At 39.8% G+C, this 24,697-nt stretch overlaps 1 protein-coding gene and 1 long non-coding RNA gene across 2 annotated transcripts in view; both read right to left on the reverse strand.

Annotated features, from left to right (window-relative positions):
* The window catches only part of ALK (ALK receptor tyrosine kinase), a 678,293-nt gene that overhangs the window by 435,481 nt on the left and 218,115 nt on the right, over positions 1-24,697 (reverse strand). The window contains 2 exon segments of the mRNA XM_032497290.1: positions 22,561-22,636; positions 22,638-22,726. Coding sequence (XP_032353181.1) covers positions 22,561-22,636; positions 22,638-22,726 — 165 coding nt within the window.
* Positions 2,973-19,592, reverse strand: LOC116668924. The gene is made up of 3 exons (XR_004326216.1): positions 19,582-19,592; positions 14,591-14,593; positions 2,973-3,217 (listed from the first exon to the last, which is right to left on the reverse strand). It is a non-coding gene; the product is annotated as an uncharacterized LOC116668924 (long non-coding RNA).

Below are 24,697 nucleotides of genomic sequence, written 5' to 3' on the forward strand. Positions count from 1 at the left end.
TCATTATCTCAAGTCACCACATACATCTTACTGGGCTTTCACAGTTGCCTTCCCTCCGTCTCCTTTTGAACAAGAGATCATGAAGTTAAAGCCCAAGTTTTAATGTCTATGCAGGTGCTCAAGAACTGTGGGGTCCTTCTGCCATCTCCCAGCACGCATATTCACTGTCAAGCCTGCTGCAGTTAGTTAACAGGAATGACTGCGGATCCTCTAAAACCATTCAAACAAAAGAATTAGTGGCTGATAGGGATATTTGCAGTCTCACCGGGAACAATGCTACTTAAGGAAATTAGCATTGCATTTACAGACAGCACTTCATGTCCCATGGCAAATCAGTTGGTGAGGGTCCCAATTAGGCAGTGTGCATGACTAACACGACTGCATCTGGGAGTTGAGGAGTGAGTTGAGGAGATGGGATGGAGTCTACACTGTGAGTTGCCACTGCCATCTACTGTGACTTAGCATTGCATAGAAACTGGACTGCTCACAAAAGTTTGCCACACACTTTGTATAAGCAGGAAGGTGAGGCATTCAAACTGCTGCGTTCTACATCAGGAGATAAATTCAGGGAAATGAAGCAAATTACCTAGACTCTCAAGGCTGAGACTAGACCCATGTTAGTTCTTAAAAATTTAATTTATGTATTTATGTATATATGAATCTGTGTTTATATCTATTTTTATTTTCGGGTCTTGAGCTTCATAAAAAATTTACTATAAGCAATTTAACCAGTCTCTTAGAGATACCCCACCTCCCTCTTTTCTCTTCCTATCTGTGCTCCCTGTGTTCTTTTCCATCTTCTCACTTTGTCTCATCTCTCCTCTCCTCTTCTGTGCTGTCTCCCTTTTCTTTGCCCTAATATAGCCTTTTTTTTTTTAACATATCCTAATTCTCTGTATTATTAGCTAGAATACACCTTTTGAAAAGATCAACACTCCCATCCCAGGACCTCATAAAATAAACAGCCTTTTAATATATACAATTTGGGAAGGAAGCCTTGACCTTCACAAGCAAGACCCTGAAGTAAGGAGGAAAATGGAGGTGAGAGCAGTGTCCATTAGGGACCCAGTACCAGTACCCAGCCAGGGTTCTGCACCCATAGACTCTCAGACATGCTCGCTGACTGGTTGTATGATTAAACTTTGGTCCAGGAGATGCTGTACCAGCTGAATAAGGAAAGCATTTGGACTGACTGTGAACACAGATCAAAGAACACTTTAAAGCCTGAGTCATCTGTGTTCAATTTATTCAGGGGAGAAAGGAACAAACAGTCCAAGAAGAGTAGCCAAGACAGGCCTGAGCTGTTCCCCCTGAAGGCCACTCTTATCCAGAAGTCACCTGTGGGGCTGGGGCCACCCTGTGAATGCCAGCTACCCAGCTCTGTCAATCCTCAGACCAATGCTTAACACTATCCTCTCTTTCCTTCCAATAGGTGGGGTGTGATGAGGAAGGAAAAAAGGAAAGATACACAGGAGGAAATGAGGGCAAAAGAGGGATAAAGGAAACCAGGAGAAACTGGGAAGAAGAAAAAGAGGAGAAACAGAGATAGGTCAAGAAAGAGGGGAGAAGGAGGGCAAAAGGGTGGTTAAAAACATGGGTACATGCAGCAGGCAGGAAGCTAGGAAGGCTGGAACTTTCCTTCTAGTCAAGAGTGTGCACAGCTGCACAAAGTGCACTGATTTCTTCCCTTTGGGATCTTCTCCATTTCCATTATTTTCAGTACTTCTTGTCTCCTCCTAAATGTGATTATACAGCCCTCCCCCACTTCCACCTGGAAGTATTGCTTTGGTCATAAAGGCATAAAGGCATTTGGTCATAAAGGAGTCAGACTGCACGATTCCCTAACTGAAACCATGGTGCTCACCCGATGTCTTCTCCATTGGTTGACTTCTCCCATGAAACCCTCATGGTGGGCATTTTCTTATGCGGTTAAAAGTACTTACTTACACTCTGCTCCTCTCTGACACCTGGTAACATAGGTATGGAAAGAAAGGGAAAACATCAATATTTATTGAGTACTAAGCACTATGCTAGGAATTTTATATATGTTGACTCACTGAAATCTCATCAGAGCCCTACATGAAGGTATTATTATTCCTATTTTACAGATGATAAAGTAATTCTGCACTGATGCTGTGATTGGGACATATCCCTAGGACCCATCACACTGTCTGGTTCATTATATTTTCACTGAATGAATAAATGTTTCCACTTCTACGATTGAGATAAGAATAGTTTATGACAGTGTTGTGAGGACACATGAATGTGAAATCCCTTTGAATTCTAACGACAGAAAGAACAATAACTGTTTAGGTTTTACAGGTGTTGATCTAAGGCCCTGTATTATACTAATCATTTAATCTTCACAATAACCCTATAAGGTAGGACTCTATTTGCATTGTGCATATGAGAAATAAAGTATTTTCCCGAGGTCATACTGCTAATAAATATGGAGTCAAGAAGTGAAGTCAAGCAGTTTGACTCCACAGTCCTTGTAACCACTCTATACTTTACTTGCACACTTACTGAAATGGCTGTTCTGCATCACTCAGAATCTGCAAAGCAGGAAATGTTAGCCCAACAGAGGTCAATGTAAGAAAAGCTCTTATCAGCTGAACTCTCACTTATATAGCAGGTTTCATACTGTATCTTTCACAGGGCTGTCTTTTCAATGACCATGCCACCCTAATGTCAGCTAGGGCCTGCTTCCCTGCCCTTTGAAGTCTAGAGAAGATGAGCTTAAATCTCCCAATCCATACCTTGTAGAAGTTTAAAATTCTCAAATTCTCATTAGAATTTCCAAAATTCCCAGGTGCTTATGGCCATTTCTGGCTTCAAACTCATGGACTGTTTCATTTATGCCAGTGTTATGTTTGTTTTGTAACAAGGTGGTGCCAAGGTGAAACTTGACCCCTTCCTTGAGTTCCATCAGAAAAAATACTTATGTAAAGAAATTTCTGTGTCTACTACAATACAATAGTTTTTAGGTGGGGACAACAATAAATTCAGAGAAATTTACATCCAAGGAATACAAACAATCTCAAAGTGAACATTAGGTATGCCAGATCCTACATTCCTTCAATCACTCCTCCCATAAGAAACTATCAAAGATAGCTTCACTGGTGCTTTCTCCCCTCTCTCTTCTTTCAGGAAGTGTCCTCTCACTATTTTCAACAGAACACGTGGACATCTAGGACTTTAGATCTGCTATCTGCCCCTCAAGTAATCTACATGAAGATATTTTTTCAAATAAAGGCAGTTTCTTCCCCAGAGGAATTTGTGTGCCAGCTTGCTACATGATGACATCACTTTCATGAAAGTATGAGCTCCTTGGGAAAAGTACCATATCTTTACACTGCTATGTACTTCCCACTAGGCCTAGAAGAGTGCCCAGCAGATACTAAGTGCTCAAGAGCTGTTTTGACGATTGACAAGAAACCAGAGATCCATGTATTTGTATATTGACTCATAGAAAGTTTGACTGTTAGACTAATACTCCCTCCACTGAACACATTCTCTGAACAACACTGACTTTCCATAAGTCTATGTTCAACTACCACTATATTTCCTTAAAGGGAAATTCATAAATCAGAGCAGACTAAACTGTGGGCCTAATTTCCTCCACTGAAACTCATAATATTCATCTTCTCAAGTGACCATAAAACATGATTCCAAAATGACCTAGTGATTATGTCTCGGGACACTGAAAAAAGTCTAAGTAAAAATGTCCTGATTACATTGATACAAAATACTTTCATGAAGCCATGCTCTTATTAATCACTTCAGGTGAGTCAAAGTAAACACAATCAATTAAAGCTTTAAGAAAAAAATCGAAAGAAAATTCTTGGTCCAAAAATGATTGCTCTCCCTCCCCCATCATCCTCCTTCACTCCCTCCCCCATTCTCTCAGCAAATTTTACCCAATAAAGAGCACAGACAGTGATGACAGCTGTGCTAGAACAATTTCCCTCTATTGAGTTTAACCCCATGAGGACCATTTAAGAAGACTGGATTTTATCTTGGGTGACTCACAGATGTGTCATGTATCTAAGACATACTGAATATCCTCTCACAACAGGGTTTAATGAATCAGGCAATCTCTTCAGCTATTTTCCATTCTCTTTTGTTTAATGTTTAAAGGAAAACATAGGACAAAATCTAACAGTGGACATCAGGGGTTGTGAAAATTTAGACTTTGTTCCCCATGTATCAATACAGGGAAATCACAGCAAATATGTCTAGTCTATAACCTGGTATGTTTCAGGTCTAGATATTTACAATGCTTCTCTCTTATATTTGTCTATGTGTCATGTAGAGAAATAATGAAATGTTTGGCTCCATGCTGAAAACACCCTAAGAGGGACTTTTGAAAACATTTCTTTGTTATGTGAAAACAAAAAAATGAGAGGAAGAAAAGAGAGAAGGGTAATATCTCTGAGAACTCCCTTGTTTTCCTGGTTCCTCAATTACTTCCTCCTGATTAGTATAGCTTTTCCAATTCTTCCCCAGGTAAAACCTCCAGAGATGTTTCTTCCCCAAATGTTACTCTTATTGTTAGTGTCTGAGAAGCAGGAGAGACAGCCTCAGCCTATTAAGGTCTCACTTCTACAAGCAAAGATTGTAATGATGGTATGATGTTCGCACCATAGTTCAGAGCCAAGATTTGCATAAGTCCAGAGAAACTTTCCATGGGATGATAGAAAACTAAACTCTTGATCTGCTCTTTCTGTTTCTGAGCTCCGTTTCTCAGATAATGGCATTACAAAATATCCAGTTGCTGAAACAAAACAATAAAGTTAATATTGATTCTCTTTTCTTCAGTTATCAAGACAGACCTCAGATTCACAGCCTTCTTCCTACTCCCAGTGGGACTGCTCTGGTGTGGGTCTTCATTTGTATTTGAGTAGTCTCTTACCTGGCCTTGTTTTGGCCACTCTTTCCTCATATTCTTCCTCCATCACTATCAGACTGATCTTGGTAAAACAATATCTGGTCAAGTTACCCCTCTGTTTGTAAACCCATTAATGTCCTTCTACTGTCTGCCTTTTAAAGTCTGGATTCCTTAACGTGACTTTCAAAGTCCTTCATAAGCTGGTTCTAAACATATCTTTCCATCCTGTGTCCCACCACAACTCCATCTCACCTTGCCCCTTGCCCCTTGCCCCTTGCCCCTTGCCTCTTGCCCTGGCCCATCAGCATAATGGCTTTCAACTGTTGAATCTCTACTCTGTGCTCTACACGGTGCTATGTTCCATACAGACAACACTTCACTTTATCCTCCTAACAATGTTTAGAGCTGATACAGTCACTGTTAGAATTTTACAGACCGGTTACAGAGGTTAAGTAAATTGTCTCTATCTTCTGGCTGAACTGCCCTTTCCTTCCACATCTTAGATAATACTTTTCCCTTCCTTTAAGCCCCTAGTCAAATATCACCTACTCATTAAAGCTGGCCTCAGCAATATTTGGCTCTTTCAACTCCCCCTTTTCTTCCATCTAATGTTACTCTCAGTCTCTATTTTTCTGTAGAATACTCTTTAAACTTGATTACAGCAATAATCACTATCAGTTTAATGTGTCTGTCACCTGCTCTAAACCATGAACTATCCTTTATGTCTTATGCATTTGTGACATTCTTTATCCTTTACATCTACCATGAGCCTGGCACACAGTAGGTACTAAATAGCTGATTATAGGGTTGAGTGCTGGGCTCCAAGATGTTGGAGGGATCCTAGGTATTAGGGGTTGAGAGGGAGCCTAGGCAGGGTAAGGGCATGGTGCCAAGGATAAGGAGGGAGGGCTCTTGGCTAAGGCCATTATTCTTATCTCATCATTCAGAATTAGAGTTGAAGTCCGTTATGGGGCCACATGATATTGTATGCATCCATGGGGCTTATTCTGGGAACGAGAACAAGGCTATACCTGGGATTAGAAACCAAGTAGACTTGCTAGCTTTCAAAGGATTTTTTCATTAAAGCACACGGATAAAATATAATATAAATTTCACTCACGTAAGTGCTGCCTCCTCTTCTTCCTGAGAAGTAATGAAATAATTAAATAGAACTGACCCCTAACTTGAACCTCCCCGCCCCACATCTCCCCACTATGATACATCGCCGTTTGTCATTCTCTTCTGCTGTCCTGCCACCATGCTGAAGTTCACGCAACAGTGCTCATCTCTAGGCCATTTTCAATTAATTTCCTGAGTAAAATTTCACGAGACACTATCAAACCTTTTGCTAAAATCAAGATATATTACATCTACTCTATTCCTTTAGTCTACTAATCAAAAAAGCAATCAACTTTGTCTGGCATGATTTGTTCTTTTAAAACCCATAATGCTTATTGCTCATAATTCCATTATCCTAGATAGTATTTTTTTCCTTTTAATATTTGTTCCACTATTTTAACAGGGATTGAATTACTAGACGGTCATTTCTAGGATCCCTTTTTCCCTCTCTGCTTTGAAAGTTTGCTACCTAATTTGATACTATCAACATAATGGTGTTTCCTTACTGTGCTGCATCACAAAAGAATAAGAAAGGGACTTTCAGGAGTTACTTGGTCAATGTCCCTGTTTCTTCACAAGGCTCTCATCACCTTCCCGAACCACTGTAGACCACTATCAATTATTCAGTGTCTCCCAAAAAGGAGAGTCTGAGATCTCCTTTGCTAACTGAATCAATGATTCATAACCTTATGCTTAGGAAGCATGTCTTAATTTCTCTTCCAGGTACTTTCTAAAGGAGGATGCTATGATGAAGAAGGCACAGATCTGAGTTCAAATCCCGAGTGTTCCATTTACTAGATATGGGACTTTAGGTAACTTTATTTCTTTTTTTTAATGGAATAAAAATGGAATAAGAATTTCTATATAAAAACATTTTAAAATGTTATATTTCTTTTTCTTTCATTTTTTAATTACAAAAGAAGTATGTGAAAAGTTCTAACAACACAAAAGTGCATCCTCCCCTTGGCTCTCGAAACAAAATTCCACTCTCTAGAAGTAACCGGTGATAATGGTTTGATACATATGCACCCAGGATATTTTCTATACCTAAATAAACATATACAAACTAAAATGAGGCCATAATATTATACTTTTTTACAATATACATCTTTTATTTAGCTATATATCAATACATATAGTGATCGATGTCAATACATATACCTATCTAAAATTTTTTCACAGTAAGTATGTCTTAACTTTGTAATTAAATTTATTATGGTTAAATCCTAGTTATTTTGGTCAGTCCTTACTAATGAACATTTAAGGTAATTTCCAATTTTTCTCTATTCCAAATAATAATGACAATGAACTATAATAATGTTTAAACAAGTAATAAAAATCAAGTGAGGGAAAGAGTGAGAACTGTGAGACCATGAGAGTTGCCTATAAAAGGCAGGCTGCTTCCTTCTCTTCCTCTCCCCCCAATCTCCCCTAATAGCAGAACTTGATGGGACAGGGACACCAGAGGTGGCCCCATCCTTGGTCATCCTGAATAATGGGATGGCACAAAGAAGCACCTTTCACTCACACAATGTGAAGGTCACTGTGAAATTCTCTAAATCCTCCTTGGGCACTGCAAGCAGGCGCCTGGTTCATGCTGCTGCTTATAGCCTGAGTACCCCTAGATAAGGTCTTTACCTTTTCTGGAGTTCACCTTGTTTACTTATAAAACAGTGATAACTTTTATGATCATAACTATAGCTGCCATTTATTGAGTATTTACTATATGCCAAATATTGTGACAAAGAGAGCTTTATTATCTTACTTTTCACTAAATTCCTTTGAAATGAATGATATGACTCATTTTTAATTGGGTTTCTAGGCTTATTGAATTATAAGAGTTATTTATATAGATTCTAGATACAAGACCTTTATATAATACATAACTTGCAAGTATTTTCTCCAATTCTGTGACTTGTTATTTCATTTTCTTAATGCTGTCTTCTAAATACAAGAGTTTTGCATTTTTGATGAGGTACAATTTATCAAATTTTCTTTTATTGATTGGGATTTAGTGTCATATCTAAGAACTATTTTCCCAACCCAAGGTCACAAGGATTTTCTCCTACTTTTTTCTAGAAACTATATAGTTTTCATTCTCACATTTTGGTCTACAATTCATTTTGAGTTAATTTTTGTATATAGTGTGAGGTAGGGGTTTAAGTTTATTTTTTGTATTTGGGTATCCAATTATCCTAGCACTATTTGTTGAAAAGACTTGCCTTCTCCCATTGAATTGCCCAGACATCTTTGTCAAAAATCAACTGATCATAACTGTTCAGATTTATTTCTGATTCCACTGGTACATATGACTCTCCTTGCCCCAGTATCACACTGTCTTTACTACTTTGGCTTTACAGTAAGTTTTATAAGAAGGCAATGTAAATCCTCCAATTTTTTCTCCTTCTTTAAAAAAATTATCTCATATATTCTAGATACTTTGCGTTTTCATATAGATTTTAAGTGGAAGGAAGGAAGAAAGGAAAAAAAAGAAAAAGATGAATTAAAAAAAAGAAAGAAAGCCTGCTGGGATTTTTGTAGGGATTACACTGAATTTACAGATAAATTTGGTGAGTAATTCCATCTTACACTATTGAGTTTTCCACTATAAACTGTAAAACAAAAATGTAGTGTTTCTCTTTTTGTTTATATTATCCCTTAATTTCTTTCAGCAATGCTCTGTAATTTTAAGTGTGAAAGACTTACACTTTCTTTGTTAAATCTCTTCCTAAGTATTTTCTTCTTTTTGATGTTTTTATCATCTGAATTGATTTAATTCCCTTTTGGGAATTGTCTGTTGTTAGAAAATAGAAATATAATTAATTTCTGTATACTGGTTTGTATCTTGTGATCTTTCTAAATTCACTTATTTGTTCTATTAGTTTTTGGGGTTTTTTTATGGGAATTCTTTTGGAGTTTCTAAATAAAGGATCATGTTACCTTGTAATAAAGATAATTTTACTTTTTCCTTTTTAATCTGTATGCCTTTAATTTCTCCCTTCTTCCCTTCCTTCCTTCCTTTATCTCATCTTTCTTTTTCTCATTGCACTGGTTTGGTTCAGTGTTGAACATAAGTGGTGAAAGCAGCCATTTTTGCCTTGTTCACAACCTTGGGAGAAAGCTTTCAATCTTTCATCAATCTGTCTTTTGACTGAATGTTTGGATTATTTACACTTAATATAACTAATGATTTGGCTGTATTTACACTTGTCTTTTTGCTGAGTTTTTTAGATGTCTCCTGTCTTTTTAGTTCCTCTATTCCTTCTCAAATGCCAGGTATTTTTCAGTGTACCATTTAAAAACTTCTGTTGATTTAAAAAAATGTTTTTGGAGTTATTTTCTTACTGGTTGCTCTATGCTATATCCATCTGAACTTACCACAGTCTACTTCATATTAATACTAACCTAATTTTAATAAAATACAGAAACTTTGTTCAAATATAGCACCATTCCATTTCCTATTATTATCTTATATATCTATATATGTATCAACTCAACAATATAGCTTTGTAATTGTGCATTTATATAATCTTATGTCTTTCAAAAATGTTAAGGAAAAACATATTTGTTGAATCTTTTATATTAACTCACATATTTACTATTTATGGTGTTCTTCACTTCTTCCTGTAGATTCAAGTTATCTTCTATAATCTCATTTCACTTTGAAGATCTTACTTTAATACTTATTGTAAGGCAGGTCTGCTAGCAACTTTGGATTCCAGTTTTCTTCCTTGAAGATTGTAGATGGTCATTTTGTTGTTGTTGTTATTGTTGTTTTGTTTTCTTTCTTAAGTTAGTTTCTTGGTTTAATCACTTGGCTGAGCTATATCTATGAAATCTGTCTTCCCTGTAGTGCGTGGCTGCTGATGTTGCTGCTCAGTTTTTTTTTTTCTAATGTTCTTTAATTTTTTATCCTGGCTTCCTATGGGTCATTTCTCTGTAGTTTAATGGTCTGCAAATGTTTGGACACACGATGTGCTCAAACACCATGAACCAGTAAGACTTCTGTCTTTTGCCAACAGATCTGTGTGTGGGTAAAAAGTGTATTCGAGGCTCGAGCTGCTGACCCATCCATGTCTCCTCTGCATATATTCATAGACTTGGGGTTGGCTAGAAAGTTGTGGCTAGGTTGGACCTTTCCCACCTCCACTAGGAATACACATAGTCTCAATCATGAATATGCCTGACCCAACCATGACAGACACTCAGGCTAGTTGAGTCTCAGGTTTTCACTTTCACCTATAGCACTGTCAGGCATGTACTTTACCTCCAAATCAAGTGAGTTCCCTTCAAGTGTGGCATAGCTGTGGTTCCTCATGGTGTACGCTACTTTAACAGGACCTCTGTGTAGAATGAGTTAGGCAGACAGGAGAAGCACCAGGTCAGAATGCCACAGATTTCCGTGGTTCTTACCTGTGTCTTATCTGCAACCACACACTGCAGGGAAGACAGAAGTTCAACAGTTTCTTAAGCACAAATGCTTCTTAGATTGTTATATTCACTTGGCCAATATTCAGAGCACTCATATGGTTGTTTTCATCAGTTTAGTGCAGCTTTATAGTTGCTTTTTGAGGAGAGAATTTGCCAGTCCCTTCACTTGGCCATAGCTGGAAATCTTGCCTTACCTTACTCCTTTGAATCTTATTTTATTAGTCTGAAACTTGGATATTCATCTTTCCAAAACTATTTTATGATGTTATTGTGAGACTCATATAAAGCTTTGTATGATAAGTGTGTGGCATAAAGTAAGCCCTTGGTAAACACTGACAGGGTCACTGTATACATTTGGGTGAATTGTGCCCTGCAAATGAGGGGGCGAGTGGGACTGAGATTCAGCTCACATTCTTGTCCAAGCTATGAGTTCTAGCACTGGCTGCACCCATCCAGAAGAGGCACCTTTTCCTAATTCCTTCACCCAGGGGGGGCAATTGTGTTAAATTCACACCGAGTTGCCAGATAGCCTAGCTGGACCCAGGGTTGCCTTCCCTCCCCTCAACCTTTGCCCTTCTTGATGTAGGTTAAGTCCTTTATCTTGAGCTGGCCCAACATGTTCACAGGAAAGTGCCTTATCAGTCTCATGCCTTTTGATTGTTTCTCCTCTATTTTCACTTTGCCTTTTTCAGATTAAATGGGCTTGATAACTTTACTCATATATTTACGGAAGCATGAATTTTTTAAAAGTTGTGAGCTGCTGCTGCCTCCAGTAGAGGTGTTGGATAAAGTACTGCTAATTATATTTCCTGCATAAACTCAATTTCTAAATCCCTCTGAAAGACAGAACTCCTTAAGGATCCTCTTTCCCTCCATGTAAGCACCTGTTTCCTTTCTGAAGAACACTGACTTTCCATATTACCTTTGACATCAGGGGTAAATAAGCCAATTGACTCAACTTATTTTTCTATTACATGAGGTTTTAATTTTAATTATTTCCTCATGGAGCATAAGAATTCTACAATTTGCTGCCTTTCTGGCTTCTCTAGCAAGCAATGTTTCTCAAATTTATCCTTATACATGAGTCACATGAAGGGCAACAGATCTGAATTTGTCTTTACTGGTAGGCGAAGCCCACGTCCAGTCTGTGTGCTAGCTGACCCTGCTGATCCTGCCTATCTGCTTCCATAGTTGTAGGAAGGACACATACGCTTTCAACGAGAAAGAGAGGTTGAGAGAGAAGAGGGCCACAGGACACAAGGATAGAAGATAGAGGGAAAAGCAAAGACAGAAAAAATAAGAAAGGAATGAATCACTCATGTGAGCTGGACAACTGTGGTTGATCTCTGGAGGGTTGCCAAGCTCGAAGAACTGAAGCACTTATCTTCTCCAAATTCTTTACTTCGAAAGCATTAATTATTTTGATTCCTCTATTTTTTAATATGCTCCATGTTTTTGATATAATTTACAATTAAAAGCTAAACAGGGAAGAATCTGTGTTAAGAGCTTGGACATGGGAGGGATGGCAGCAACTGCACTGATTCCTCCCAGACTCGGCAGCTCCCTGAGTATACACTGCTCTTGGGATGGATCCTTTTGGGTATAAACATACTGTGTTAATAAATGAAGAAAAATAATTCTTAGGAGAGGTGGAGTATATAATCTAAGGAATGATACCTGAATAATATTTTGTATTTGTGTAGCACAAGCAATATTGGAGGTGAAGCTATTAAACAAGAGCATCCTATGCTGCTGTTGTAGAAGTGAATTTAATTCCTACCTACTTTACAATGAGAAGACCATTCTCATTTTATTTACAAGGAATAAATAATTCCTTATTGCCAGAATAATATTTCAAATAGCTCTTTCATTGCTTCCAGGTGCAGAGAATGCCAATCATATCAGAGAGAAGGCAGTTGCTGAAGAGAACACAAGTGCAGGTCAGAGTACTCCGTAACAGAGACACAGGGAACTGCCACATTATGCATGCAACCAGTTTCACAACAAGTAAGCCTAGTAAATCAAGTAAATCCAGCATATTTCAAAATAATAACAGTTTCCATAAAAATCAACTAAGAAATGCCCGATATCTAATAAATGTGTTTTGATTAAGTGTGACTAGCAATTCTAAAGTGAGAAGTGGACAGAATCAAAATAGATGATAATGCTTTAGATGAGAAAAACCTAGACTACCACAATAGCCAACAGGTAAAAGGTTCTTACCGATCCTTCAGGGGGAGAACTGGACACTAGATCTGAACCTGCTGTGTAATCTTTAGGGTCTGCTGCCGTTCCATTTGTAAATGCGCTCAGTTATTCTCAGCAAATTCGTTTGTCATGTCTAAAAAGTCCTAAATATGTTATACGTGGACACCTGGGCCAAATAGGCCTTTTAGGGTCAAGATTCTTAACTCAAGATAGAGCTATACCCCCTGCTTCGGGCTGCTGTGGCTGGGCTGACTGCTGTTAGGCTGGGCTACATATTACTCTGCTGTGCCACTTTCCTGTTTACAGAATGGACTCTTGTGCATTATTTCCACTGATTTTTATAACAAGTCAGGGAAGAGAGCTACAGATCTCTCTCCAATTTATATTAAACCAGTCTTTCTCCATCTTGAATGAGTAAAGATTATCTTTTTACTCTAAGCAGAATTACACTGTAGTTATTCCCATTCAAGAGAATTTTATTTTATTCCTCTTTGCAAGGTCCTGGCTTTCCCTCAACTCTCTTCAGGCATAAATTCTGAGTGGTTCATAGCCTTTCTTAAACAGAACCCATATTTCTTTAAGATGTGTCTTATCTGAACCATTTGATATATAGAAATCAGTGAGGCTAAAAAATCCAGATAACAGTAATAAAAGGTTCTTAAGAAGAGGAAGTAGGAAATCAGAAAGACAACTTCACATGCTCTTAGAGCTTATCTAGTATCCCACCCACTCAATTTACCAATTGAAAAACTGAGTCCTGAGTTCACATGGTAGCCAAGGGCAGACCCACCACTCCTGACTCTCAGTACAATTGCTCCTTACATTCTAAAACAGCAGTTCTGGCTGCAGTAAGCTGATTCCACCTTCTCACACTGATTACATCCCTATGCAGCCTGGATGACAAGCTTCATGCTGTGGCTGCCTTAGACAGCACTCCTTGCCCTGGCTATCTACAAAGAAGACATGGGTAAGAGTAGACTTCCCAAGATCCTTCTGAAGACTCTTCCCTTACCAGTTACCACAGTGGACATAATTTGGCTGTGTCATGGAACAGAGTGAGTCTCCCTGGCATCAATGGTGTATGGACGATCCCCTGATTCAGAATGCACTGCCAGACATCTAATGAGAGAGAGTCTTACGTAGGAGTAGGTCTGGAAAATACTGTGTTTTATGAAGAGTTTGATACAATGGAAAGAACATGAAATTTGGTAATCAAAAACTAGAATTCAGGACCTGGCTCTCTCACAGCCTGGATTTGTAGACTTTGTGGATAGGCAACTTACTTCATCTCTCTCAGCTTTCATCTGTGGGTCAAGAAATATTTAGTGAATGTCTATTTTATACTGGGCATTGGGCCAGGCTCTTGGGACATCACAAAGAATGAGAAAGACCTAGTTTCTTCTTACTAAACTTGGGGCATCATAATGAATGAGAAATACCCAGCTTCCTCTCTTTAAAGTCTGCTATTTAGCCTTAGTTTGCCAACCTATATGTTAGGGACACTAACAATACACATCTCGTTGTTTTATGAGAATCAAACGTGATCATAGATGGAAAAACACTTTGCAGACTCTAGCTCCTTCCAGTTTCATTGGGGTCAGAGCCCAGGGTCAGTCCCTGACTGGCAGCCACTCACCACAGGCCCCACCTGTACTTTCACTGCCTTCTCCAGCCACCTCACACAGGAGTGTCACAGAAACTGTCCTGGGCAGCATCACAGCTTCCTTCCACGGGTGAGGTAGCCTCACCCCAGCTCCCCCATTTCGAGTAATGAGCCTTTCCAGGTCCCTTCGCCAGGATACCTTCAGTTCTTCTTACCCACAGGAGCCAGACTCCCCAACAGAGCTGTGTATGTCGAGCCTCAGCTCCTGTTGCTGCTCTTTCTGTTCCATTTCTCGACCACAGAGATGTTGCCCTGTTCCCTGTAGAGGGGGAAGTTACAGACTGTCTGTATGGACAGAATGTATGGACTCAATGGACACCTTCTATAACAAATACAAGGAATTGTGTCTTTAAGGCCCAGTCAACCCTCTGAGCCCTGCCCTTTCTAGAATGGTGCCTCAAGAGCATATCACTTTTCCTCCAAATGTGGTCAAGACCAGAAGTACTAGTTTCCTATTGCTTCTATAACAAATTATCAGAAACTTAGCGGCTTAAAAGCAACACAGATTTATTATCTTGCAGTTCAGTAGGTCAGAAGACAAAGATGGGTTGGCAGACTGTGTTTCTTCTAGAAGAGATTCAAGGGAGAATGCATTTTCTTTCCTTTTCCAGCTTCTAGGAGCTGCCTGCATTCCTTCTCGCATGGCCTCTTCCTTCAACTTCAGCACCAGCAGCCTCTGGGCTGCCACTTTACATGAAACGGTGTCTGTCCGATTTTAGATGTCCCCTGGACTTAGAGTTTAATCTAGAGTGTCCTGCAGTCAGTAGGGGCTTGCCAATTGTTGATTTAGTAAAGAAATACAAGATTCAAAGAACAGAATTTAATAATTGATACAAATAGTACATAATTAAAAGATCTTTAAGGCTCTGTCTCTCTGACCTCTAACTTCTATCATCACATCTTCTCTGACTCTGGCTCTCCTGTCTTCCTCTTTCTCTTATTAGGACCTTTGTGATTCCATTGCCCATGTGGAAAGCCCAGGATAATCTCATCTGCAAAGCCCCTTTTGCCATGTAAAGCAACATAGTTACAGGTTCTGAGGATTAGGACTTCTCTGGGTGGTCATAATTTTATCTGCCACACTGGCCCACAGCACTATGCCTGAACACTCCTCAGGCTCCCTAGCCTCTCAAGGAGCTCCTCTTTCTTCCCTCCAGGGTGCCATGTAGGTTTTGAGAGGCAATTCTCCAATCCTGATGCTGTGGTCTAAAGAGTGACTTCAGCCATAGGTCTGTCCAGCTTCCAGAAATCATGACTAAATCTTGGGGAATGGATACATCTCCTAAGGCTGGTGGGGATTTCTTTGGCTCACAAATTTTGTGCCAGGTACATGGCTATCCTTTGTATTGGATATGCCTACCCCTAGTCTTATATTAGAGCTAGAAACATTAGAGTGACAATCTAGTCTAAGACCTTTACATTACAGATGAGGACTCTACAGCCCAGAGACGTAAAGTGTCATCCCTTATGGCAGAGCTGGGACGAGAGCCCAGGTCCCTTCTCCCTCCAGCTCTCGTCTTCCTTCCTTTCTTATTCCCCATGCCCTTGGGCAGGGTTGTTAGAGTCAGTTAAGGTGGGTCATAATCTTCACCACGACCATAATCCATCCCCTCCCAGTGATGGCCTCCCATAGGAAGCAGAGGCAACACCATGGAAGAGGCTTACCCTGATGGGGAGGCAAGTAATACTTCACCAGACACCCTAAAGGCATGCCAACTCATTAAGGAAAGTCTCTCTTTGGAGCTCAAGTTCCAGCTGCTAGGCTGGCATCAGAATTTTATTAGGATGAAAGAATCACAAGTCACATCTTGTTGAAGGGTCAAGATCCAAGGCCTAGTGACCTCACTGCCCAGGAAATGCAGGATACATTTCTGCAAGCAGAACCAGGGAACTAATGTGACCTCTCATGGTGAGTTCCAGAAGAGGGGAGGGATAAGAAGATACAAATACCCACAGTGACCTTAGCATGATGAAAAGTTGTGCTTAAATGAAAGGCATGACCAGACCACCCAGAACACTTCTGAAACATCTGAAGGGGCAAAAATTAAACTGAAGTAGGACATGTTGCTTACACGCTGCATTTGGTCCCTGGGCACATTCCTGAGCCTGATGCACATGTGGTTACCCTTTCTAACCCTTCAAGGATAAGCCAAGCAGAAAGAGGGTGGGGTGGGGTGTTCTGGATTTGTGAGCTGACATGAACCGCTGATACCCTGTACCTTACTCAGGCAGGCAGGAATGCAACCTGCTTCTCCATCTGCTTATCTATCTATGTCACCCCAGCCAGTACCACTGGCTTTTCTGGTTGTTGTGGTAGAAAATAGTTAACATTTTTTCCCCCAAAAAAGTCCAAAATGATTCAATAAGATGTAGCCTCAAATGAGAATTTTTAATCCCTTTGAATTAAAGAATAAGGACATGTTTTATCTTATTATAAAAGTAGTACATGTTTATGGACTCAAATTTGGAAAATACCAAACGAAAATAAAAATCACTGATAACTGAATCATCTATAAATAACTTCTGCTACTATGTTGGTTTATTTCCTTATAGAATTCTTCCCTTATGTACATAGTTTTCTTATGTACATATACAGTTACAAAACAAGTTATATAACATATACTGTTTAACCTTTAAAAAATCTAATAATAGGCCTTGAATATTTTCCTGTATTATTAAATATTTTAAGACAGCATAAATGTAATGGCTGTATAATATTTAGCCATAATACATTTTATTTAACTAAATCCTCATTATTTGAGCATTTAAATGATTTCTACTTTTTCACCATCATAAACACCACCCCCAAGACAGTTTTTTAGATAAGCCAGTAGAAAATACTTGGCTGCAACCCTGTTCTTCAGATCTGTCAGGTAGTCTATAGAGAAAAGTATCTTTTGGTTTTGCGGGGCAAGTTGGTACGTTAATAGCACTTAGGCAAGAAGTGATTTCTTTCCTCTCCTAACCATGCAGAGTCTGAGAAAAGAGACTAAATGGTCTCTGAAACTTAAGAGTCAGAGAGGCCACAAGAGCTAAACCAGCAAGGCTTTCTTGATGGAGGAGTGCCTGGCCAGCAAGCCCAGGTGATGGGAGGTAAGCAGGCGGGGAGAAACCAGCCCAGCAGGCTTCTTAAAGGACTGGAAAGGGACAGAGACATCAATGACTCTGGGGCTGGGTGATGTGCCATAGCAAGCCCAGAAGTCCAATCTCATTTATAGAGAACAGATGTCCTGCAGTAGTCTCCAAAGTGTGTCCATGGTTATATTTATTTTAATGTAAAGAAGTAAGAAAGAAAATAAGTTTTACCAATAGTGTTATACAGTTAGAAACAAATACATGCATATAATTGATGAATATATACATAGCAGGGGTGCTCAGAAATATTTTACTGATCGGGCATACAATAAAATAAAGTTTAGAGACCACTGTCTTAAAACAGAAACTTCATAGTAGACAGAGTGAGCAGCATAGGAAGGGAGCTTCTAGGGGAACACTTCTCAAAGACAGTCCCAGTTTGAATCATCCCATTTGAAACAAGTGAAAAGAAACACTGTTCTGTCCCTGTGTGGGTATGTGTCTGTGTCTGTTCATCTGTCATTCCAATTACATTTTTATTCTGTTTAAATCTGCCTATCTTTCCTGTTGGTTCTCCCAACTTCAACATCCTTCTAAGACCAAAGGTCTTTGCTAACGGCTGCTTATAGAGACAAAGTGAGGGGAGCAATTATTGGCCACCAGAAGCTAGGAAAGAGGCATGGAATGGATTCTCCTGCAGAGCCTCCGTAGGTCGCAACCATGCTAACATTTTGATCTCAGACTGCTGGCTTCCAAAACTGGGAGAACATTAATTTCTGTTGTGTTCATTTGTGGCAGCAGCTACAAGAAACAAACAAGGGTACAACAGGAGTGGACCAAAAGGCTAAGTGACCTCATTCTGGCATCAGTACCCTTGCATCTATGGCAGCTTCACTAGGCATTTCAGAGCTCCAGGACAGTATTTCTCAACCTTTTTGAAAACTAAGCCATCTAGATAAACAGAAAAAGCTCAGTAGCAGGGTTCTGTGCAGGCAATCCATCAAAACCAAAACAAAACAAAGCAAAAAACTTGAGAATCAATGCCCTGGAAGAGAATGAGTTGATATAGGAAGAATGTCAGCCTCTCCCAGGCTGAGTCTACTCCTTTTCTTCTCGTGTATGCACACGAATAAGGGGTTGGGAAGGGGCCCTGGGGAGGAGCTGCTAATTTGTTTCCCATTTTAAAGCTAGCGTTTAGTTTGAGATCGAAATCTTATCTTGCTGGATAAGAAAAATATGTTCCCTTGACTACATTCCAAAACACTGGAAGTAGTAGACATTAAACATGCCCCTGGCACTCCTTAAAAAGTCATAGAATGCCTCAACCTGATGATTTCTCAAGATTTTATTAATTTATAATATTGTGTTCCATCAAGATCATCACTTTTTATTATCTTGCTGCTCTGAATATTATCTCCCTTATTATTCTCAGCTATAGGGACCATAAATTAAGATCATTCAGAATTTATACTCCTACAGTTCATTATCTATGATTGGTATTATCTCACTGCCTTTCTCTGGCCCTTCTATATCCCCTGACAAGAAATATTGTAACAGAGTCTAAATACAATCCAATCAATAAATGTTGAGTCAAAAAAGAAAAGAAAAAACCTCTGCTGCCTACACTGCCCTAAAGGGCACTCCATCACTCCCTCTTATCTCCACCACCAGCATCCTTTCTGCCAAAATGACAGAGAAAGTGAGATTCTAAAGAGTTGAGAGTTAGGACTGGGGTGTAGGTTCTTGCTTTGCCGCTGTTCAGACTGGACATGTCATTTTCTCTCCCCTCACCTTCACCTCTTTCCCTGAAGGTCAAGGGACATTAAGATGCATCAGCCTGCTTCATGAGGAGCAACCTTACTTCAGGGAACAAACAGGTAGTGATGTACTCAATTGACTCAAAAAGCAATGAAAGTTATCACTGGAAGTTTTGAACACTTCTCAGTGATCTTCCAGAAGAGTCCCTAAAAAAGCTGGGAGGCTGGTCTCTTGTTTCTAAGACTGATCAAGTACAGATCCCTCTTTAGAGCCCAGGAGAAACAAACACAAGTATCTAACGATGGTGAGATTCCCCCAAGTCACGTGTGGATGTGTCTGTTCACTAAAGAGCTTGATAAAGTGAGCTGGCGCATCCATGGTGACTTTTGTCATGGCGGTTCTCATCGTCGTCCTCAGTGATGTGAGATACCACCACTGGGAAGAGCAGTGATTTTTCAGGGAGATGGAAGTTGGCAACACTTACTAAAAAGTAGATATTGAAATCCTGGCTGATTGATTTAATGGAAAACGTTTACATTCATTGCATGTCCTGGCCCTTGGGACCCAGCTTTATAGAAACATAAAGGCCTCAATATATTTCCACACTCAAGACCACTGAGAAATGAGTATTTCTTCCTTCCCTCCTCTCCTTCCTTCCTTTTTTTTTTTCTCACAGTACTCAATGTATCATGCAAATGCCAGAGATCATTAGAGGATGGAGGAGGAGAAAGAGGTCAGAGAGTGGCAATACATAATCTATTGGCACTGCTTTAAATTTTGTTTAAAATTTTAAAAGCACTGATTTTCAAAGTTATAAATTCTGACACCATAACATCTGTGGACAACTGCCACTTGTCCCTCTCTCCTGATCTCACTGAATTAACAATCCAATAGTTATCAAATTAAACAACAACAACAACAACAACAACAACAACAACAACAACAACAACCTACACTGACCAAAAACACATGCATTGTCAGGACTGTTTCTAGAGGTTAGGAATTGGGATCCAGAGACATCCCTAGGGGTGGCTGAACGGGAGTAAGTGTGAAAGGGAGCCCACGTCAATAGTACAATAAACTCGCTATACCTCAGAATCACCTGAGAAACTTATGCAAACATAAAATAAAAGAGTCCCACGGAAATTAGATGAGACACTGTATTTCATCCACCAGATAAACAAAAATGGCAAAGTCTGGCAATACTAGGTACCAATGAGGATTTAAAGTCCCAGGGAGAAAAACTAATACATCAGCGGAGGGAGTATAACTTGGTGTGACCACTTTGGAAAATAGATTGGATTATCTACTGAAGCGGAAGCTGTACCTTGTACCCCAGAAATTCCACTCCAAGTTCTATGCTTTAGGGAAATTCTTGGACATGTCCATGCACCAAGAGGCATATACAAAAATGTGGACAGCAGTGTTGTTAGTAATAGCAAAAACCTGCAACAACCCAAACACCTAGGGACAGTAGAAGAGATAAATTGTGGTATTTTCATGCAATGGACTCAAAACCAAATGAACCACAGCTACATGCATAAAAATGGACAAATTATTTAAAAACAGCATTATTCCATTCATATAACAGGTTGCAAACCTAATCAATATGTTGCTTGAGGCTATATACACAAGTGGTTAGAACATAAAGAAAAGCAAATGAATGATTAACATAAAGCGCAGCACAGTACCTCTGGGGGAAGAAAGAGATTCTTGATCTAGGTGGGGGACAGAAGAGGTTGTAAAAGGACTGACAACATTCAAATTCTTACACTTGGTGGTGCGAACACAAGCACTGATTTCATCGTAATCTTTAATACATGTATATACATCATACCTACTTTTTTGCACATGTTAGATTTTACAATAAATTTTGAAAATATACAGATTTCTAGGCTCCATCTCAGATCTACTGAAACAGAATCTTAGGCTATAGGACCCAAGTGGTATTTTTCATAAGTTCTCCAGAAGATTCAGATGCACTATGGGGTTAAGAGCCACTCACCTACACACACACACACACACACACACACACACACCCCTTCACATTACATATCAGGATCCAGGTGAAAGCAGCTTAAAATGTAAGTCAAGTTCAAGAAATTTCAAAAGAGCCATAAAAACATAAAAGGTCAGCCTGGGAGAGTGTATAGAAAAGAAAGTGCCTCAAAGTTCGCGGTTCGAAGCTAATGTAGAAGCCTAGAAGTGTTAGTTACTAGTCATTAGTCATTACCCCCATGAGTTTACTTGAGCCCTGTCTGTTAGATTCCCAAGAACATTTGCCTGAGAAAATCACCCTCAAAACTGGGCCCACAGCAGGCTCTCAGCACAACTTTTGCTGCAAAGACAGAAACGTTCTTGTCTAGGACTCATCGTGTCCGGGACTCATCATCTAGACCTGGACCCACACACACACAAGCTGCGTGATCTCTAGCAAGTCACTTCCCTCTCTGAGCCCAAGCTTTTTCATTTTCCCTGCCTCCCTCACAAAACTGGAATCCAATGAGACAGTGTAGTTGGAAGGGCTTTGCAAAATGAAAGTACTACTTTGAATGTACAGTAAGTCCAGTACTATGTCAGCTATCATTTCTTCTTAAAAGTTAGAAATGTAGACTAAAAATTTGGAGCAGGTACAGTTTTCTGGGTCCAAGGAATTGGGAGCCCTAAGATTTGCCTTAGAGAGAACTGGAGGCAGGCAGGACTAGGGCTTAGTGCCTCCACATCTCTAAAAACTCAGCAAGTATTTAACAAGCACCCACCACTTATCTTGAGCCTATCTTTTTCAGTCTTGACAATTCAGAAGAGGATATTCAGAAACAGCTCAGAACTACTGGAAGCAACTAGCAAAATTAATATGCAGTCTGAATATTCATTAATGGCTTTGAAACGAACATTTAACTCAGTCATACAATACCTTCCGAATTAGGATTGCCAAATTTAGCAAATAAAAATGCAAGACACTCAATTATGTTTGAATGTTTGAGTATAATTGGAGTAATTTTTGAGTATAAGTATGTCCCAACTATTGCATGAGACATACTTACACTAAAAAAATCATCTGTTGTTCACTTAAAGCTCAAATTTAACTGGGTGTCCTGTGTTTTATTTGGTGATCCCAGTCCAAATGAACAAACAGATCAGCATTTTCTTCTACATCTTACACTGGGAAATCTGTGTGAAAGAGAGCTATGAAGTCCTATTTTCTTACTTGATAAGAGAGTAAAGGGTTGGATTGATCTTAAGATTAGACTTGCATTCTCCTCTTCCTCGTAGAGCCCAAGAAGACATGTGGAGGCACAGTTATTATAAACAGCATAGAGCAGGGGTGGGGAAGCTTCAAAATTTCAAATGGAAGTAGACATTCCATCCCCATCCTGGCCCATCCAGGACATTTTGCAGTGGCCTCTACCCTTACCTCTGGGCATCTCCTTGGAATGCTCTGCCTCAGGCCCATCCAACAGGTCCATCTGGGAAGCCTCTTCGGAGGGGACACTGGCGCCAGGACCAGCTCTGGTTCCCAAGGTCATGCAGTGGAGGGGAATACTCCAGCTCACAGGGGAAGTCAAAGCTGCACTCTAGACCTGCAATGACAGCCAAAGGTCAGTGGAGCAAACTGTCTCCCAAATGTGACCTTCCAGCCCAACTCCTCCACCCCAGGAAGTTGGCCTCTATCTCATCTACAACTTTTGCAGAAATCATCCTTGTGCCCAATCATGTCAAGTCTGTCCTACTTTTCAGATACACTCCATTCTCTCTCCTCTGCCTTGTTCATTGTGTATTACCCAAAGTGGCTGAAGTGTTTTGTACCTAGAAGGCTCTCAGTGTTCACTGATGGATCAACAGAGTATGTGCCAAAACACAAATAATTCATTTACCCTTTACTTCATCATCTCCCTTCAGTCCTGGGCATGTGAGGAAAGAGAAAATGTGATATAAAGACCATTGTATAAGAATATAGGAAATTTGGTTGGTGTCCAGGCTTAGCCAGTCTCTTCTCACATGTGGAATTTGGTGCCTTCATCTGTAAAATAAGAGGTTTAGACTACATGGTTCTAGAAACAATTACCCAAGGAAACCTGGGTTTAGCTCCAACTCTGCCACTGATTTTCTGGTTACCTTGAACAAGCCACTTAGCCTCTCTGGACCTCAAGTTCCTCAAATACAGAATGAAACCCAAACTAGATGTCTTCTAAAGCTCCTGCTTGATTTGATTCTTTTAAGATTCCAAAGTCCTTGCTCTCAGAAGGGTTATTATTAATTTGACAAACCAACCTGTGTAGTAGTGTTAATGGGTACTAACTCCCGATTATTATTGTGCATTTTAACAGCTATTCCTAGAGCCACTGCTACCTTGATCTCCAAGATGAGTTTCCTGCTGGGAATCTCAGAAGGCAGAGGAGAAGGAGGGTCAAGTCTAATGCAGGCAGTCAGTCACTGGAATGTCCCTTAGTTACACCACAGAAGCTGGCCCTGCCCTGGAGTGGGAGTAAAATAATTCCCATTGACACTGGCCAAACTAAGTTCAGGGGGGAAGAAAAAAATCCCTCAATTACACTTCTAGTAAGTATCTTTCTGCTTCTCAACCAGCAGAGATTTATGTACCAGCTGCTTTCCAGGAGACGCCATCCTTCTGGTCCTAAGGTTAACACCACTCTCCCTTTCACGATTCAGACAATTCACCTTTATAATGTCAAGCTGAAATAGGCAGAGCTAGCCTTGTTCGAGTTGACATGTCACGTGCTGCCTACATATTTTATCATCCATGAATACTTTCTACCTGCCTCTGGGGGCTGAGCTGCTGCTATGAGTTGGTGTCCATGAATTGTAGTCTGCCTTAATCTTTAAGACTTGCTTGCCAGGCACCTGGTTTTGTTAGCAGAATGCAAGCAGGAAAAAAAAAGCGATATGAAATTTTGTACTTTGTAGCACAAAAATTATCCTTATAATGAAAGGTATAGCCATTAAATCTGGCTCCTCTGAGGATAATCAAAAAGACCCATCCACACTAGTGAATGATCAAGTCAGAAGGTGGGAGAGAAAGCTACTGGCCACCTCCATCCCACATGACAACCATCAGTGCCTTTTCCAAACCTTCGACTTCTAAAGCCCGTCCTCCATCTCGACTTTTCTTCTCCAATTAAAGCCATCCTATTTCTATTTGGGACAGAAGTGCGGCATGCCACTACCTGTCAAGTGTGCCCTGTGTGCGTATCAGACAAACAGACAACAGAATATACAACCCAGCATCAAATGTCATCAATCCTTGGATTTTTGTTCTGTGGAGAGTCTGATAATTGGCTGTGTTTGGGTCAGACTCTGCCTAATAAAACAGGCTAGGGAGATATTCTTATTATCAAATGGGTTAATTTTGAAACTCTTGCTCTGAGGTAGCATCTCTTTAGCTGCCAAAGCTGTACTCTTCGGCTTTAAATAAAATTGGAGTTAACATTACTGCTCATTTTGAGTGAAATCGAATTGGATTTTTCTACATTCTAATTTAATTTCTTATAGCATTTCGACACAGGTTTCTGTCTCCCGAGCTAGCCTCAGTG

Source organism: Camelus ferus, chromosome 15 (genome assembly GCF_009834535.1).
Source record: "Camelus ferus isolate YT-003-E chromosome 15, BCGSAC_Cfer_1.0, whole genome shotgun sequence".
NCBI classification, from domain to species: domain Eukaryota; kingdom Metazoa; phylum Chordata; class Mammalia; order Artiodactyla; family Camelidae; genus Camelus; species Camelus ferus.